The 20,115-nt window shown below is 34.7% G+C and overlaps 1 protein-coding gene across 2 annotated transcripts; it reads left to right on the plus strand.

The window, feature by feature from the left end:
- The first annotated feature begins 790 nt into the window (after positions 1–790).
- LOC124448935 (nuclear protein localization protein 4 homolog) lies at positions 791–19,421 on the plus strand. 2 transcript variants are annotated; one of them, XM_046999885.1, is made up of 15 exons: positions 791–910; positions 1,024–1,107; positions 2,106–2,218; positions 3,443–3,652; positions 4,105–4,153; positions 7,086–7,180; positions 10,323–10,446; positions 11,337–11,423; positions 14,842–14,934; positions 15,511–15,796; positions 15,867–16,027; positions 16,485–16,655; positions 17,166–17,282; positions 17,924–18,035; positions 19,160–19,421. In XM_046999885.1, exons 1-15 carry the CDS (start codon positions 899–901, stop codon positions 19,300–19,302), a joined length of 1,857 nt encoding a protein of 618 aa, XP_046855841.1. In that variant the 5' UTR covers positions 791–898; the 3' UTR covers positions 19,303–19,421. The 2 variants fall into 2 exon arrangements, with proteins under 2 accessions (XP_046855841.1, XP_046855842.1); XM_046999886.1 differs by having other exon boundaries at positions 817–910; positions 19,163–19,421.
- Positions 19,422–20,115: the final 694 nt, after the last annotated feature.

The raw sequence follows: 20,115 nt of genomic DNA on the forward strand, positions 1-20,115 counted from the left end.
ATTTTGAAATATATCTCGATGGTGTAGCGTTAAACCGGGGTCGGTTGCACGAAGCCTGGATGACGTTATCCAATTGATAGCACATATTTTCAAATTTGTAAAAAAGGTGTTTGTGTTTGTCTTACGTCAAAGAAATTTCGTAGTCTTCAAATTTGATTGAAGCTCAGTGATTGCTCAGTTTGAATCTTATATTTTTTGCTTCTTAAAGGGTTTTATAAAACTTTTAAAAAAATTGCTATCCAATGGATAGCGCTATCCAGGCTTCGTGCAACCGGCTCCAGGTGTATAATTACGTCGATGTCAACCGACAAATAAGTAAAATATAGTGATTAACGACGAAATATATTTGATGACTAGTTGAAAACCGTTAGAAGCATTTGAAAGATCGTACAAATCCATTTTCTATATGCCTCTATGGTAATTTAAACGTTAAAATTGTTTTGTAAACTTTGACATTATTGTATAGCTTGCGCCCAGGTTGCTTCTAAGCCTTAAAAACACAATGAGCACTTCCCTATAGCGCCTCAAAATAAAATTTTCCCATACTAATTCTTTTTACAACAATCTATGGTCATTTTTAATTCGGTTTACAGACATATGTGAATGATGCCAACAAATATGGAAATTTTTAAGAACTGACAAAGGACAAAATACAGACATCAAAAAATTAACCAGCAAACATATGCAATTTGATTGGTCGACACAATTTGCGAAAGAAAACTTAGAGATTTGTTATTAACTACATGACGTTTTTAACAGTTAATGATTAGCTAAGTAAACCGTGGGCTCAAGTATGTGTGCCGGTGCAAGTGAAAATGTTTTTTAAATGTAAGTCGAAATTTGAAATGAAAAGGAAAAATAATAATAAACAAATTTAACATAAGCTCAAGGAGTAAAAATGAGTAAACCGGTAAGAAATGTTTTAGCTATACAGCTCTTTGTTATTATCTGTGTTTCTTGAACCTTCGCGATGAACCCCTTGTAAAGCGATTTAATGATAATTTTTGTTGTTATTCCAAGCAGATTTTGATCCGTGTACAGTCGAGGCATGGCACGAAACGTATTAACACTTTTCCAAATGAAAGTGTGCGTAGATTTCTTGAAAAAGTAAGAAATAGTATTTTGTGGTGATATAGTCACATATTGTTTTATTTTAAGTATACAAAATCACTATATATGTAAATGATTCATTAACAATAAGTCAATAACGATTATGTCTTGAATCCTGAAGCTTTGTTATTAAATCCTTATATTATCCCTTCAGGGGGCGCTTTATGTTATTGCAATCAGTATTGTAAGGAAGAATGACATATGTTAAAACCTCATTCCTTGTATACACATACAACAGTCTGATGTCTTTATCATAAGTAATCTAATGTTCAAAGTTAAGTCGCGCCAGGCTAGTGCCTTTGTCTTGCCAGGTGTTATATCTGGAGTTCTTGTATACTTCACTCAAAAATCTTCATGAATAGCGATCGAATATTAAAACCTGACTTGCCATCTCTTACAGTGTACTATATTCAGCAGGAGTGATCTAATGTTCAAAATTTACTCTTGGTGTACTTAAGACTGCTGTTGTTGTATGAAGTTATCAATGTCCAAACCTTGTATAGTTTCCTAATGTGTCTTTATTGGGAAAAATCTGATGTTGAGGCTAATAATATATTCCAGTCATATGTTATACTTCATCAGGAGTGATTTGATGTTTGATGTTTTTATTATTTCAATCAAGTTTTTTTGAGCAAAGGGATCTGATTTCATAAACTTGATTTCGTACTTGTCCTTGTCTGGTTTCTTCATTAGAAGTTACGTGATGCTAATACTTGAGTCCTTACACGTGTATGTAATCCAGTCTAGTTTCTTCATCTGGAGTCATGTGATGTTAAATCTTATGTTCCCAGTTTGTTAATTAAGTGACCTAATTCTAAATTTAGAGTCCTTACCTATATATGTACTCTTGTCTAGTTTCTTCATCTGGAGTCGTGTGATATTAGGTCTTAATTTTCTGGTTTCATCATTAGGAATGATCAAATGTTGAAAACATTTTTTTATAATTCGCAGAATCCTATTATTCAGTATCCATTATTGTGATATTCATATTACAGATTAGAGAAGAATTTCAGCTTTCCGCAAATACCTGGAATCTTTACTTAGATAGAGGAAAAAATAAAAAGATTCCTAAAAGTTCCAAGCAACCTTTAACATCGTTGAACTTAAGGTAAATGTAAAATGTAGTGGTAAAACCAGCCTCTAAGTTTGGTAGTGCTATGTTAGTATTTAGGCATTTACTCACTAATAAAACAATATATTTTTTAGAATAAAAAATTGATCAGAAATGTACATAAGGCTGACTACTCCACAGGCCAAATCTCTTCTTTCCTTTTTTACAAATCTTATGTATTTATTACCGTACATTCTTTGTCATGTGCTAAATTATAGAGTTATTTTGAAAGTTTTGAAAAACACAGTGGCAATACTACATCTATATTTTAGTACACTAACAGTTTGAGTCTGAATAAGGTGCAAACACAGTTCAAAATAAGTTCAATGTTTCATAATCTGAACCTCAAAGATTACTTAATTGTATCTTTTTGATAAAATATATCTCCTATTGTTTGTTTGGTCCATTTTGTTATTAAAGTTTATCAATGGCTAACAGTGGTTTAGCCAGTAGGCCAGTTAATATCTTGTTAATTGCTATGTAAATTTCTGAACATTATCAACATTCATTTCTTTAGTGATGTATTTCATTTGCAGTAAGTGAATAAAGAAAAAAATAGATAGCAGAACTGGACTAGCTGTGCCTTTGTAGCTAAGCCAGTTCATTTTTTTTTGCTCCACTGCAAATTTTTCTGTGCGAAGACTTTCTGCTTGGTTAATAAATACTTGTCAACACCAATAATTTTGGAAAGTTAAAGCAATAATGTGTGTACGGCCCAACACTTTTTAGGGGGTGGGTGGGTGTGGCAGAACATTTTATTCTTCAATGGCCTATGTTAAAGCAATAATGTGTGTACGGCCCAACACTTTTTTGGGGGTGGGTGGAGTGTGGCAGAACATTTTATTCTTCAATGGCCTATGTTAAAGCAATAATGTGTATACGGCCCAACACTTTTTAGGGGGTGGGTGAGGTGTGGCAGAACATTTTATTCTTCAATGGCCTATGTTAAAGCATAATGTGTATACGGCCCAACCCTTTTTAGGGGGTGGGTGGGGTGTGGCAGAACATTTTATTTTTCAATGGCCTATGTTACCTAACGTTCCGTCAAATAATGCCTGCCTAGCTCTGCCTGTTCAGCATTTTCAGGGGCTACACCCTCCCTCTACTGCAATGATGATGTGATGATTTGGGTGATGACTTACTATGTTGCTCAGAATTTCTTAAGTATTTGTTTGTCATAATCCTAGACACGTTACTGACATTGTTGATGTTCACTTTAAGACATGGAGACATGGTGTATCTTGATGAAGCTGTACCCACCAAGAGTAATGGTGTTGAAACGCTACATCATGAAATGAATGGTAAAGATATTGCTATGAATGGCACAATAACTTCAAGAAATGAGATTACAGATTCTGTGAAAGAAGATCCAATTGATATCTTTCTCTCAAAGCAAGATGGCTTAATACACAGGGATAAAGATCCTCAATTGTGAGTTTCCATTTGACATTTCCCTTGTGAAATTCCTGATTAAGATGCTGTAAAGTTCTATGTAATTCATACTACTAGAATGCTGTAGACCCTTTGGGATCCCAAATAAGAAAAATTTATACACCATATTGGATTCTAGATGAAATCCTGTTAGATTCCTTGTCAGGATTCTGTGCAACTGTGATGGTAGCTAAATATTAGGGGATATTCATATCTGCTAGTTATAATCTGCAGAAAACAATCGATTTCAGAAGAAGTTAATGAGGCACAGCATGCATGTATGAATAACCCCCCCCCCCCGAAAAAGGAGTATATTTCATTGGCTGTTCCTCAGATTCAATATAGGATTTTCACTAGGGTGTTATATTAAGAAGATTGATGGGATAAAGGGATATAAATCAGGATAGAAAAGATGAGCTACCTATTATAGTTCTTGTATTTATATTCTACAGATGTCATCATGGACCCAAAAGTAAATGTGTTCATTGCTTTCCACTTGAGGTAAGAAGCGTTGCTCTGTTCATAGGCGTCAATCCTGCGATAATTGGGGGGGACCATATTCATATATTCTGTTATGCCAGGCTGATTTCTTTTGAAAATGAAATTGTTTTGTAAAGAAATTAGCCAGGCATAGCAGAATATAGGAATATCCCCCCCCCAATTAAGACAGGATTGACGCCAATGGCTCTCTTTGAAGATATGGTAAGGGTTGCCTTTCCTTTGCGCACGTGCATTTGAAATCGTTGGGATACGTGCTTTTGAAATCCTTAGCGCAGGCGCGTTTGAAATCGTTAGGGCACGTGCTTTTGAAAATCATATGAAAAGCGTTATTTGTGAACCATAATAACTGGATTCCAGAATTAGGATACCCGACTACCTGTAGCAAATATTAAAATCGCTACTTCGCATGGAAAACACCCCTATTCAACTCCTCGTTGATTGGTGATGTTGTTATTGTGTGAGAACATCACTTAGAGGTTGATTACATGAGCCCGGTAGCCGGAATTCAGTGTAGCGTTAAATGATTTTGGCAAATGGAAGCGATTCAAGCAATTTCACGATATTCTGATTTAATAACTTCTCCAAACATTTAAAATTGAAACAACCAATTTGCCCAAATTTGAGAATTACAACCGGAGTGACGTGTGGTGCTTCAAAAACAGTTGTAATGACAGTGGTGATTGCTTTTCCAGGCGGGAAACCTAATCTTATAACGAACATTAAAGCCCAGCTTATTGCAAGAATATGAATTTCCATTGTTGAAATAATTTATTTGGCATTCGTGATAGGTTGAAGATCTCTTCAGATTCCTATTGGCGACCTTGAACCACAATAACTTGAGAACAACGTTTCGTTTCTTACAGCTCGTTAAGAATAATAAATCTAGTTGTGCTTTACCAAGTTTCTTGTCCACTCGTTGAAATTTCCGGAAACGTTTGATTATCGTATCGATCAGTTATGACAGTGGCGATAGATTTTCCAGGCGAGAAACGTAATCTTATAATAAACATTACGGCCCACCTTTTTCTAAAATTTGCCAATAGGAATCTGAAGAGATCCTCAACCTATCACGAATGCCAAATAAATTTTTTCAACAATGGCTATTCATATTCTTGCAATAAGCTGGGCTTTAATGTTCATTATAAGATAATAGTTGTAATTTTTAACCTTCCCTTGAAATCATCCAGGCCAGCTCGCCTCCATTTAATCAGGCCCTAACAAGAACAGGTAGTGATAAAACTAATGACTCAGAAAAACAATCCGAAAACACAAAAGCGCAAGGGATAAAATGACTCACACATTTCACCGAAACGTTCATTCACAAACACAAACCGCATTACAAAACATTCAGCAAGATATCTCGGCGTCTCATCGTGTTTAAATAAACGCCTTCAGTATACACGAACAACAGACCACATTGTGAATTGTGACTTATGTGCTTCGTGATCGGCAAAAGGCAATAAAAGAAACTAACGCGCTTTAGTAAATATATACTCAGTTATTTAAAATAAGAAACACATACTTTTAACATTTTTTGTACCTTTTTTCAAATGAGGGGGAGAAATCCGTGACACCGGGTTGCGTTTATACTGCACCAAAGAGAGGAATTGTTTGAATACGCGGCTTTTTGCAGAACGATACGACCACATTTTCTGAGAACGTGGTCGTAACGAAAACGGTGCCCTACGCAGTATTTTCACATACAATTGTTTGTAAGCGTTAATATTTCATAATACATATAGAATAAACGTTCTCTGGTTTTTTGACTTATTAATAATTCAGAGAACGTTTATTCTGTTTGCATTGTTATGTCTACACCTGGTTCCACACTTCATCAATATTTTCTGTTAATACTTTAGATACCATTTGTCTTCAATGCGTCCTGCGTTGTGGCACGTAATTAAGGGACTGTTCATATGAGCCAGGCTAACTTGGATTCAGTGAGACGGGGGCAAAACTTCAAGCTTAAAAATTACAACTGTTGTTAAGCGCCACAAGTCATTCCTGTTAAAATTTTCAAATTAGGTCAAACTGGTTGTTTCAATTGGTTGTTTCAAACTGGTTGTTTCAATTTTAATAGTTTTGCGTAGTTATTAAATCAGTATATTGTGAAATTGCTCGATAGGATTATACTGATGATAGCTATAGAATCGTTTCCATTTGCGAAGATCATGTAACGCCTCACTGAATGCCAGTTAGCCCGGCTCATATGAACAGCTCCTAAAAATGGCGAACATTTTAGGTTTCGGAAAGCTTTTACGCCATGACAGATTCGGTTTTAATTTTTACAAATCAATGTATTTTTAAGACCTATGGCTGGAGCTATAAGCATCTAGCAATGTGTAAACTAGTAATGTCGTCATTCTTTCACAAACATTTAACGAATTCTGACAGCGAGAGACATTATGTGTCATTACCCACAACACTGTAGCGGAATTCAAATGATCAGTGTAAACGCAGTCAAATTCTGCCGTTATTTTTCGCTCCGAAGTCTTGTGAACGTAGCCTTATTTTGAAATTTTGATTTTTCATGCGAAGAATTCCGTTCAGCGAAATTTTGCATGTTACATTAGTACTAGTGTAGTACCATACATGATTGATATAATGGACATACACTAGTACTAGCGTGTGTACCATACATGCCAGATATAATGGTACCATACATAATTGATACAATGGACACAGCACTAGTACTAGTATGGTATATACGATGGACATAGTACTAGTACTAGTATGGTATATACGATGGACATAGCACTAGTACTAGTATGGTATATACGATGGACATAGTACTAGTACTAGTATGGTATATACGATGGACATAGCACTAGTACTAGTATGGTATATACAATGGACATAGTACTAGTACTAGTGTAGTAAAAAATTCCTGTATGACTATAGTTGTATTTACTTTAAATGTGTTCCCTTCCAGCCATACGACGAGACATATCTCAAGAACAGGGAGCCACCAATCAAACATTTATCGTTTCACGCTTATCTAAAGAAACTCACTCAAGGACAAACAAAGTATGCGTCATCTTTGATGATTTTTTGTATGTTAATATTTCAAAAATAGATTTTGCTGGTGGAAAACGAATTTTTTTATAAATACAATTGTTCACCAAACCTTATATAACGTCAACTCTTTAAAGAATGTTTGTCAACCATGATGCATTGCGCGCAAATAATGACATGACCATATCTATGGACGTGACGGCCATTTTTTCGGTCGAGAGAATGGCGTCTTCTGTAATTATTCGACGCCGTAAAAAGTATTTATTCATTATGTAGTCAAGGCAGGCGTTTATTATTAATACAAAACATTGTTTTTAAGTAATATAACAAATTATGATTTAAAAAGACTTCTTTGCGAGGGAGGCCCGTTGCTATTTGTACTTATTGAACTTTCAGGAAAATTACTTGATGTTCCATACATTCAGTGTTACGCTAGCTCAAAACTTTCAGGAAAACTACTCGATGTTCCATACATTCAGTGTTACGCTAGCTTAGAACTTTCAGGAAAACTACTCGATGTTCCATACATTCAGTGTTACGCTAGCTTAGAACTTTCAGGAAAACTACTCGATGTTCCATACATTCAGTGTTACGCTAGCTTAGAACTTTCAGGAAAACTACTCGATGTTCCATTCATTCAGGGTTACGCTAGCTCAGAACTTTCAGGAAAACTACTCGATGTTCCATTCATTCAGGGTTACGCTAGCTCAGAACTTTCAGGAAAACTACTTGATGTTCCATACATTCAGTGTTACGCTAGCTCAGAACTTTCAGGAAAACTACTTGATGTTCCATACATTCAGTGTTACGCTAGCTCAGAAAGTTAAGATGTAAACATAAACAGAAGCGCGAAATACATGTGGGTTGACACACAAGCACACATTCTTTAACCTTTTCTCCTAATTAAATAGACTAAACTTCCAGTGCATTATCAATAATATATCTGTTAAGAAAACACGTTATCAAAAGCGCTTTGCAAACCCGTTGGCAGGAATAAATGTTCCCTTGTAAATCGCATATTATAGGTTTATATGTTTAAACTTTCTATGAAATGGTAGCTCATGTTTAGTCTGATGTCTAATGATAGCTATGAAAGAAACGTTCCCTTGTAAATCGCATATTATAGGTTTATATGTTTAAACTTTCTATGAAATTGTAGCTCATGTTTAGTCTGATGTCTAATGATAGCTATGAAAGAAACGTTACCTTGTAAATCGCATATTATAGGTTTATATGTTTAAACTTTCTATGAAATTGTAGCTCATGTTTAGTCTGATGTCTAATGATAGCTATGAAAGAAACGTTCCCTTGTAAATCGCATATTATAGGTTTATATGTTTAAACTTTCTATGAAATTGTAGCTCTTGTTTAGTCTTATGTCTAATGATAGCTACGAAAGAAACGTTCCCTTGTAAATCGCATATTATAGGTTTATATGTTTAAACTTTCTATGAAATTGTAGCTCATGTTTAGTCTGATGTCTAATGATAGCTATGAAAGAAACGTTCCTTGTAAATCGCATATTATAGGTTTATATGTTTAAACTTTCTATGAAATTGTAGCTCTTGTTTAGTCTGATGTCTAAGGATAGCTATGAAAGAAACGTTCCCTTGTAAATCGCATATTATAGGTTTATATGTTTAAACTTTCTATGAAATTGTAGCTCTTGTTTAGTCTGATGTCTAAGGATAGCTATGAAAGAAACGTTACCTTGTAAATCGCATATTATAGGTTTATATGTTTAAACTTTCTATGAAATTGTAGCTCATGTTTAGTCTGATGTCTAATGATAGCTATGAAAGAAACGTTCCCTTGTAAATCGCATATTATAGGTTTATATGTTTAAACTTTCTATGAAATTGTAGCTCATGTTTAGTCTGATGTCTAATGATAGCTATGAAAGAAACGTTACCTTGTAAATCGCATATTATAGGTTTATATGTTTAAACTTTCTATGAAATTGTAGCTCATGTTTAGTCTGATGTCTAATGATAGCTATGAAAGAAACGTTCCCTTGTAAATCGCATATTATAGGTTTATATGTTTAAACTTTCTATGAAATTGTAGCTCTTGTTTAGTCTTATGTCTAATGATAGCTATGAAAGAAACGTTCCCTTGTAAATCGCATATTATAGGTTTATATGTTTAAACTTTCTATGAAATTGTAGCTCATGTTTAGTCTGATGTCTAATGATAGCTATGAAAGAAACGTTCCCTTGTAAATCGCATATTATAGGTTTATATGTTTAAACTTTCTATGAAATTGTAGCTCATGTTTAGTCTGATGTCTAATGATAGCTATGAAAGAAACGTTACCTTGTAAATCGCATATTATAGGTTTATATGTTTAAACTTTCTATGAAATTGTAGCTCATGTTTAGTCTGATGTCTAATGATAGCTATGAAAGAAACGTTCCCTTGTAAATCGCATATTATAGGTTTATATGTTTAAACTTTCTATGAAATTGTAGCTCTTGTTTAGTCTTATGTCTAATGATAGCTATGAAAGAAACGTTCCCTTGTAAATCGCATATTATAGGTTTATATGTTTAAACTTTCTATGAAATTGTAGCTCATGTTTAGTCTGATGTCTAATGATAGCTATGAAAGAAACGTTACCTTGCTAATATTAAATCCATAAATCGCATAAACAAACAATTAAGTCATTTTATGAAAGGAAAATTTTGCCAAATAAATTCCATTTTTCGCTAAAAGACAATTTTCAAATGACATTATAGTAACTAAATATGTAGACTGTTTAAAGTCTACTGTCAATTTACTAATAACCAGGACAAGCAGACAATTTTAAGTAAAACAAAATGAAACATCGTAAACTATTAGTCTGATGATGTCTTTGGAATAAAGACGAAATATTACACAATCTGTTGTCTAAAACTCTTGTATCATCTGGAATATCAAGAAAACGAGATGTCTGTTTTCGGAATTTGTTTTATTTTGTTTTATTTTGTCAATTTACTAAAGTTCTGTTCATTGAACATGATATTTAAATACGAAAAAAATTCCTTTCATAGTACTTTAAAGTTTAATATCTATTTAGACTATCATTTTCCTTTTTAAATATTTATATCAAATTAAGTTTGTTGGAGTGATTCTTCTCGTCATTGAGATGATTTTCCACTTCTTTTTTTTTCAGAGGAAAATATGCCGTCCTTGAAAACATCACGTGTAAGATAAAACCCGGATGCAAAGAACATCCCCCATGGCCTGATGGGATATGCACGAAATGCCAGCCTAGTGCCATTACTTTAAAGAGACAGGTATTGACTATAAACTTAGTTTGATACATGATTTATGGAAATGAAAGCCGCTCTAAACATTGCTTCGTACCTTTGATAGGCCTGGATGGTTATCACGCATTGACAAAACTAAGGAAAACAGTGTGTTTTGCTTACCAGTGACAAAACACATTATTTCCCGAGATTTCAGTCAATGGTTGTTATATTATATACCAATTTTCAATGAGAAAACCGCTTACAGTGTAAATAAGTAAAATATTTACCTTCTCAAAACTATATGTGAATGAAATAGTAAGAAAAACAATTTAGAAAAGTTCCCGCGCTTTTTTGATCGAGAACAAATGCTGAAAAATGGAAAATTTCTCGCTAAAGAACAAATTTTATTCTGTTGAAAAGAAGCGTTCCCAGCTTGTGGTTGCCTGCATGTAGCAGTAACTTTCTAAATGATTTCGTTTACTTTACAGACTACAAATCATACTGTAGTGTAATAGGACTTACGACTTAAAATGAAGCACTTCTATTTTAAATCTACACTGTATTTTGGAATAATTTCATGCGAGGTAGAAAAATACATCCTGGCAGCAATTTTTTCGAAAAAATTTTCTGTCCTGATTACTTACTTGTGTCGTAATAATTGATTTCCTGTCCCAATTACCTACTTCTGTCGTGATAGTTAATTTTCTGTCCCAATTACCTACTCCTGTCGTGATAATTAATTTTCTGTCCTAATTGCCTACTTCTGTCGTGATAATTAATTTTCTGTCCTAATTACCTACTTCTGTCGTGAGAATTAATTTTCTGTCCTAATTACCTACTTCTGTCGTGAGAATTAATTTTCTGTCCTAATTACCTACTTCTGTCGTGAGAATTTTCTGTCCTGACCTAACCACTATACAATAATTTTCGTTCAGGAATATAGACATGTCGACAACATTATGTTTGAAAATCCTTTCCTGGTGGAACGATTCTTGAACTACTGGAGGAAAACTGGAAAACAGGTATATTTATAAAATATAAAATAAAACACAATCCACTTTTCCGACAGTAGACACACGTGTCAAAAATACGAGATCAAATTACAAAATTCGGTCAATCAAATGGTCTTGTTTATGTAAAATAGGGGCAGTAAAATGGTTAGGAGATGCTTTTGAGTTTTGGGGTATTTGTGAATTTTGAAAGAAGGCATAAAAGAAAATATGAGCTATTTTGCGTTATTCCTTATTATTGTTGTAATTTCTGTATCTTATTACTTTTATATAAACCTTGTGTTATTTATTATTTCACTTATACTAAAGATGGCATCATGAGATGTCGAAACATGTCTATTTTAAAAAAACTTGTCGTGTTTATTAAATGCGCATTGGCAATAGTGCTTTTACGAAATTATAGAAAAAAAAGCATAACGATCAAAGGAAAGCTTCAATACTGGCATGTTGTCGCGCTAATGACTTTTTTTGTAAAGATTGTTGCGGGACTTTACGGCTTGACTTAGATGAAGCTAAAATCGGATATGGATATTCTTTGGTAGGGTGGTTTCTTGCAATGAAATGCATACTACATGAAGGTACGTAATAAATTGGACGGCTTTCTCTATGCGATCAAAAGAAGTTCTTTGAATCTGAAAAGTGTACTGCTTAATTGCACAATTACTCGAGAAGTGAAGTTACTTTCTAGATTTAATCATGAAAATAGTTAAAATGAAGTTTACTATCCAAAATGAATTAAAATTTTATGACATAAGGGTTCAATATAGTCGATAGGAATGGCTTTGTTTATTAAATGTTACTTTCGTAAAAACTATTATAAAAAGTATATAATCTCTTTTCTCCGCGAAGCCCATGGATGCTTGTGTTCATGATGAGAGAGCTATAATGTATAAGGAGGCTCTTGCTCATCACGAGAGAGTTATGAGAAAGTTACACTGTAAAAGTTAACAACTAAAAAACGTACAAAATTGTTACGAGTTTATTTAAATTATGAGTCCAAAGGGCAGAACCTTTGCAGTATCGTTGGATGTTGAAGAACTCTTGTAAACAAAAGACAAAAATTTCATAAACAAAAATTCCCGTTTTCCGACCATGCTTCCCGATACCTTCTTAAGCGTAAGGCACTAGAACGGCGCATGTTAACGTTTCGGTAGGAGATTTCTGCCCCTCCACGCTATCCTACTTTGGGATGTCAATAGCAAGCTTCCGCCCATCAGATCCCGAGATCGCCTACGCATGCGCAGAGGATTTCTCTATTAATTTGTTACTAAGCATTCTATTTATTTAAAAATCGTTGCTTATAGATGCTGTTGGTCGTTGCCATGACCATGAACTTGGGCAGCTAGTCAAGTCGACTGCGCATGCTAAAGCAGACTGCGCATGAGCAGATGATTTATTTGAAAATTTGTGACTGAGTGAGCTTTTTACTCAGTCACAAATTGGTCGTTGCCATGACCATGAACTTGGAGAGTTGATGGAGTTGTCTAAGCATGCTCAGATTAAGTTTCAATTAATTTGAAATTTGTGCTTGTAAATGCGCTGAGCAAGTTTAAATAATTAATTTTTGGCATGCTCTTTGTCTTTTTTAGCTTGTGTTGACAAATTCATATCAAACTCATCAACACTTTTTTACGCACTCGTAATATTCGTGAGAACGTTAGAGATGTTTTTATTTTTCTTTATAACTTTGTATCTGTATCTTGCATGTCATATTTACGGAAAATAATTTTTATTCACTTTTACACTTTCTCCCTTTATAATTAGATGTTCTGTATTTCTAAAATAAGATTTACAATTGCCTCAATAGCATCTTCTTTCTATTTCATTGCCACTATTCTACATGTGCAATACTATGTCCGACCATTTGACTGTCCGAATTTTGTAATTTGATCTCGCATTTTTGACATGTGTGTTTACCGTCGGAAAAGTGGATTCGAAAAAGACATTGTAAACTCAAATTTAAGTCATAAAACAGTATGATTTAAATTGTATTACTTCGGTTTTATTTCAAAACAATCAAGGTAGACTTACGTTTAACATGCTAGATATAATGGACATACACCAGTACTAGTGTGGTACCATACATGATTGATATAATGGACATACACTAGTACTAGTGTGGTACCATACATGATTGATATGATGGACATACATTTGTACTAGTGTAGTACCATACATGATTGATATGATGGACATACATTTGTACTAGTGTAGTACCATACATGATTGATATGACGGACATACATTTGTACTAGTGTAGTACCATACATGATTGATATAATGGACATATACTAGTATTAGTGTGGTACCATACATGATAGATATAACTGACATACATTTGTACTAGTGTAGTACCATACATGATTGATATGACGGACATACATTTGTACCAGTGTAGTACCATACATGATTGATATAATGGACACACACTAGTGCTAGTGTGGTACCATACATGATTGATATAATGGACATACATTTGTACTAGTGTAGTACCATACATGATTGATATAATGGACATACATTTGTACTAGTGTAGTACCATACATGATTGATATAATGGACATACACTAGTATTAGTGTGGTACCATACATGCTAGATATAATGAACATACATTTGTACTAGTGTAGTACCATACATGATTGATATGACGGACATACATTTGTACCAGTGTAGTACCATACATGATTGATATAATGGACACACACTAGTGCTAGTGTGGTACCATACATTATTGATATAATGGACATACATTTGTACTAGTGTAGTACCATACATGATTGATATAATGGACATACATTTGTACTAGTGTAGTACCATACATGATTGATATAATGGACATACACTAGTATTAGTGTGGTACCATACATGCTAGATATAATGAACATACATTTGTACTAGTGTAGTACCATACATGATTGATATGACGGACATACATTTGTACTAGTGTAGTACCATACATGATTGATATAATAGACATACATTTGTACTAGTGTAGTACCATACATGATTGATATAATGGACATACACTAGTATTAGTGTGGTACCATACATGCTAGATATAATGAACATACATTTGTACTAGTGTAGTACCATACATGATTGATATGACGGACATACATTTGTACTAGTGTAGTACCATACATGATTGATATATTGGACATACACTAGTACTAGTGTAGAACCATACATACTAAGTATAGAATTAGAATTAAAATTTTCAATATTTGAATGTGACTCAATTTTTGAACAATTATGCAATTCAGCCTTTGGCTGCGAAGTGATTTTAATAAAATCTATCTATCTATCTATTTATGTATCTACCGTTTCACTATCAAATAAGAGCCCAAGTAGTGTGAGATACTGCTAAATTGTGTGTAATGCAGATTCTGATATGCCGTAGTCGAGTGAATGTGCGATATTTTTTTCCAGCGGTTGGGTTATCTCTACGGTCGTTATGAATACCACAAGGATGTTCCTTTAGGAATCCGTGCAGTTGTTGCAGCTATATATGAACCACCGCAGGTATTTATGAAATAATAACAATAAAACGCGTGCGCTGATTGGTTTATAGCTGAGTTTGTGTTAGTAAGTGCAAATCGATCTGAGTTCAATTAAAGAATGTGTGTCAACCATGATGCATTGCGCGTTAATTACAGCATGACGGCCATTTTGTGGGTCGAGAGAATGGCCGATTTTGTTTTTGTAGTAAATGCTACATAGACAAACGATGATAATTGATTAAAACAAAGTTTTTAATCATTGTTTTTTGCTAACTTTTTTGATAAATTAGATGATGAATTCAGTGTGTCACAAGCTTAAAAACTAACGATGTAAACATAAACAAAAAGCGCGCAAATGCATCTTGGTTGACGCACATTCTAAAAAGAATTTGAATACATGAATATATGAATACATGTTTGAAGAAAAATTAAAGTGTTTGTTTTGAATTTATCTGTGGCGGGAAACAATGCATTTATTTTAAATCATGTGACTACGAATGAGCCAATCACATTTTACTCGCACAGCACCTATATACCTTATATACTTGTTTAAAGCGGTTTGAAAAGTACGCATGGATGTACGCATTCAACATTTCAGGTTTCGGAAAGTGACAGAGTGCAATTGTTAGACGATCCTCAAGCGTCAATTCTCGACGAGGTTGCAAAAAAAGTCGGTGTGGAGAAAATTGGGTGGATAGTCACCGATCTTGTTGCCGAAAATCTTCAACTTGGAACCGTCTGCCATCTTCGTCATAAAGACACTTATTACGTCAGTGCCGAGGAATGCATCATGGCCGCCGACTTTCAAAACAAACACCCGAACGTTTGTAAACTTTCACCAAATAACAAGTTTGGATCGAAGTTTGTCACTGTCATCGTGACAGGTATGCTCGCTGATAGTATTGGTAGAATGATTGTGGGCTCAATTGGCTTATTTTCACCAATGCTTCTTAGGGCATAAAGATAAACAAATATCGTTTGATGGTTGGCAAGTGTCCAATCAATGTATGGCATTAGTTAAAGACGATATTCTATTCCCGACTAAAGATGAACCTGGCCTGGGCTACATAAGGGAATCAACCAGTAAACAATATGTCCCGGATGTCTTTTATAAGGTGATGATGATTAGCTAAGTATCTTGTACATGAGAAGTATTAAGGGACTATTATGAAATGGCGGGACTATTCCACAGCTACCTACTGTTTCTGTTGTCTATTGCACGACTTCTAATGCATGTTTTGGGCAAACAGGAACTTAGTTTGTTACTATTCAAGGGAAAATAACGACGCTAAAAAGTACGTATAGTGCCGTGATAAAAGCTAAAAAGTACGTATAGTGCCGTGATAAAATAAGCAAATTAATCTTTGAACGATTTTCGTGACGGCGAGTGTGGAATTTGGAGTCAATACCCCATTGTTTACAAGGAATTTTAAGTTGTTAAAGCAATCAAAAACAGAAATATTGCAGCTTTATATTTACATAAATATTTTTTTACTCGGGCACTATGCTTCCTTTGCCATAATTTACTATAATGCGTATAGGGAGTTATTATACGAAAGTTTACATTTTCAGGACAAGGATTCATACGGAAATGAGGTAACGCTCCTTGCCCGTCCTATGCCGATAGAATACGTCCTTATAGAGGTTCCTGCCGCATTTCCAAAAGACAACCTGTACACTTTCCCCGGTGGTAACGGAGATCCATTTCCGCTCGCAAACCGCCAAGAACTCGGAGAGATTCAGGTATTTCTAAAAAGTATTTGCAATCGAATCAAATTTCTCCCACTCATTAAGACTTTCGTTAAGGCTGTAAGCTGAGGGACGTTTCATACACCAAGGGAAAATACTTTTCTAATCAGGGGAAGATACTTTTTCTAATCAGGGGAAGATACTTTTTCTAATCATTTATTTTATCTAGAGATTGAGCAGTAAGACTCTACAATGGCGGCAAAGTAAACAATCAAAACTTTGCGATTCTTTTTAATTTGAAAAACTCAAAATTCACTTAAAATAGATTATTACAACCAAAAGTTAACTGATAATTTTCTTTTTGAAACAAAAGAAAGCAAAACATAACAAAACAAAACAAAACAAGTCTTCGCTAAGTATTTAGTTATATGCTTTCGGACCGTGTTATTGCAGTTATTTTTCACAATATTTGAGGATTTCCAGCAGTTACTATTTGCTCTTTTGTGAATACTATGAGTGGATGGGGTGCGCCAAGCGACTTTAATGTTTCCACTTTTTTTCCAGGATATCCATTCTTTCGCCAAGTACATAAAGTGTCAACCTCGCACTAATTTCCTGAACGCCATGTCTGATTTACATTTGCTGACTTTCATGGCAACCATCGAATCATTACCGCTTAAGGTAGGGGTGCATACGTAGTAAATATATCAATAGTATTTATTTTTACGTAGGCATAATCTTTATGTTACTTGGACTGTTTTGTTTTGTATATGGCACCTTGGCCAGATAGCGCTGTTCACTAGGATGAAAAATTTTCTTGTACATTTAAAAATCTCTTAAAAGAGAAAATACATACGATTTCAACTGAGCATTCACTGACATAAAATAGTGCTTCCACGATTACAAAGTTTCATTTTTGTAAGAAAATTATAACCACCTTTTTCATACGTTTGAAAATTTCACTATCCAATGGATAACGCTATCCAAGCTTCGTGTAACCTTTCCCAGGTGTGTTCGAGGGGCAGTAAGAGTGGTGGGGTGGTGGAAAAGAATTGTGTGTTTTTAAATCATGGTGTTTTGCTGAAAACGAATTATTTAAAACGTGTGTGGGGGGGTGGGGTGGGTGAGGAAAAGCATTGCTCTATATGCTTCAGGCGCACCCTGTTGCATTTAACGAAGTATATAATTACAAAGGCAAAAGTTGCAAACACTTAAAAACTTAGGAACTTTATTACTGTGCTTTGAACACGGGAGAACAGTAGAAGGAAAAAGCAGTTTGGTTGTCTTCATGAACTTATGTCCCTTTTCATATTATTGTACAGCATTCCTTGGACATGTTATTGGAAGCTATAAAAACATCAGACGAAGGTAAAGCTCTTGACTGGAGTAAGAGTGAAGAATGGGCAATAGTAGAAGAATTGATTCAATCACAAGGTACGTTTTGCTGTGGCGTAGCCAGCTCGTTTACTCACTCAGTCATAACTTACGGGCTGGTTATGCCACCGATAGTCTGACACCTAAGACCAAGTGCTATTTGCTATTTGTTGTGTTTTCAAAGTTTAGAAACTTTGAAAAGTTTTTTTATGTTAAACCGGTGATTTGTGACTACTCCTTTTGTGAAGCGAGAGTGGTTCCTCCAGGCAAGTTTGATCCAGGCTTTTTCCACTAAAGTTCGCGTGGCTTGACCAACTGGGAAGCACTTCCTCATCTTACAGCTATGCCCGTTTTTAAGTTAAATCACCTGTGCGAATGTGCTCACCCAAAGTTTTAACGCATATCCTTTTGACAATAGGCGTAGGGATGGGTAGGGGGCCTAAGCCCTCTAAAGTTTGTCGTGGTTAGCATTCCTAATACTTATCTGTCCGTACGCCTATGCTCTAGACATTTTTTCATAAATGATTCTGTCTTTGCAACTGCTTTTTAAGACAGAAAAAATCGCATTTGCGATTGTCAAAACGTATGTGTGTGTGGTTTAGTTTACATAAGTGTGAAAGCACTTTTGTCAACATTTCTACATGCATGTAGAGAATGTGATAAACAGAAAGTTCAATAATTTTAGGGGTGGGGTAGGGTGGGCAATCTTCATAAATCCTTTATGTGCCATATTATTTTCATTTGAAGTCCTTTGATTTTTCCGAATTATAAAATGAATATATAAATATTTGCCCTTCCCCCTGCTCAATTATTGAGCTGGCTACAGGCATGAAATAACTCATAATAATGAACTATAGTGAGCTCAAATCAGCTCACTATCATTCATTACAAAGAAATTTTAATTCATATTCATAAAGTAAAAAACAAATTCTGAAGAAACAATTTTCAAAATATGACTAAGAAAAAAAGCCAAGTGAACTTTATATTTCCGACTTTATTTTAAATTCATCCTCAGACAGAATGACAGTTCACTTTGCATCTTGTTCTGATTGATATTGTGTAATCTCAAGATGTCTATTTCTTTGGAACTTCTTTTACTTTATTTTTTCAAATTGTCGGCTGGACATGGTTTTTACTTCTTATTTCTTATTTAAAATAACATTGTAATCTCCCTTCTTTCCTAGTAGATGTTGGAGAGCAGTCACTTGGTGCTGTAGACACAACAATGACAGATGGTGGAGTTGCTCAATGGACTTGTGAACATTGTACATTTATCAATGAATCTGTGAACAATAGCTGTGAAATGTGTGGTTTGCCACGTAATTGATTTTCACAGAATTTTCAATTTTCACTGTCCATATGTTAAAAACATATTTATATTCTTCTAGAGTAAGTATGCAAAATTTCTCAAGATGTTCTATTAATTTTATTTTTAAGCAGGGCTCATGTTGTGTGTTGTTTTTTAAATATTTTACTCATTATGACATAATACCTTTCAGACTGAGGTATTTTTGTAAAATCAAAGGGTCATTGAACTGAGTTTTAGCATCTAATCATAAGAATAGATTTTTGAATCATTTTAATTACTCATTGGAAATCTTGGTAGGTAGACCATCAGTAGCATGTCTCGTATTAAATTCTTGGATGTCAACCAACCTCCAGAGAACTATCAAACAATGTTGGCACACCCACGCCAGCTGGTGCCAACAATAGCATCAATAAAATATTCTTTTGTATTTGACTACCAACATGCCTGCTGTGACGTAACATGAAACCCACTTAATGATGGGAATGACATAGGTTCTTATCAACATGTAGGGATTGAAGAAACTTTGTTTAGATGGCAGTGGCAAATGTAGTAATGTGGGCATGTGTTAAGGAGGAATGATAGGTATGTATTGAGGAGGGATGTTGGGCATGTATCGAGGAGAGATGATGGTCATGTATTGAGGAGGAATGAGGGGCATGTGTTGAGGAGGGATGATGAGCATGTGTTGAGGAGAGATGATAGGTGTGTGTTGAGAAGGGATGACAGGTGTGTTTTGAGGAGGGATGATGGGATGAGGGATGAGGGGGGGAGGAGGGAGGATAATAGGAGGAATGATGGGCATGTATTGAGGAGGGATGTTGGGCATGTATT

The sequence above is a fragment of the Xenia sp. Carnegie-2017 genome, unplaced genomic scaffold (assembly GCF_021976095.1).
Source record: "Xenia sp. Carnegie-2017 unplaced genomic scaffold, XeniaSp_v1 HiC_scaffold_23, whole genome shotgun sequence".
NCBI lineage: Eukaryota > Metazoa > Cnidaria > Anthozoa > Malacalcyonacea > Xeniidae > Xenia > Xenia sp. Carnegie-2017.

What these genes read in the sequence shown, in the direction of transcription:
- LOC124448935 (XM_046999885.1), top strand. An exon ending in CTCACTCAAGGACAAACAAA is followed by an intron (nt 7,181 to 10,322) that starts GTATGCGTCATC and finishes TTTTTTTTTCAG; the next exon opens with AGGAAAATATGCCGTCCTTG. An exon ending in TGTCACTGTCATCGTGACAG is followed by an intron (nt 15,797 to 15,866) that starts GTATGCTCGCTG and finishes AATGCTTCTTAG; the next exon opens with GGCATAAAGATAAACAAATA.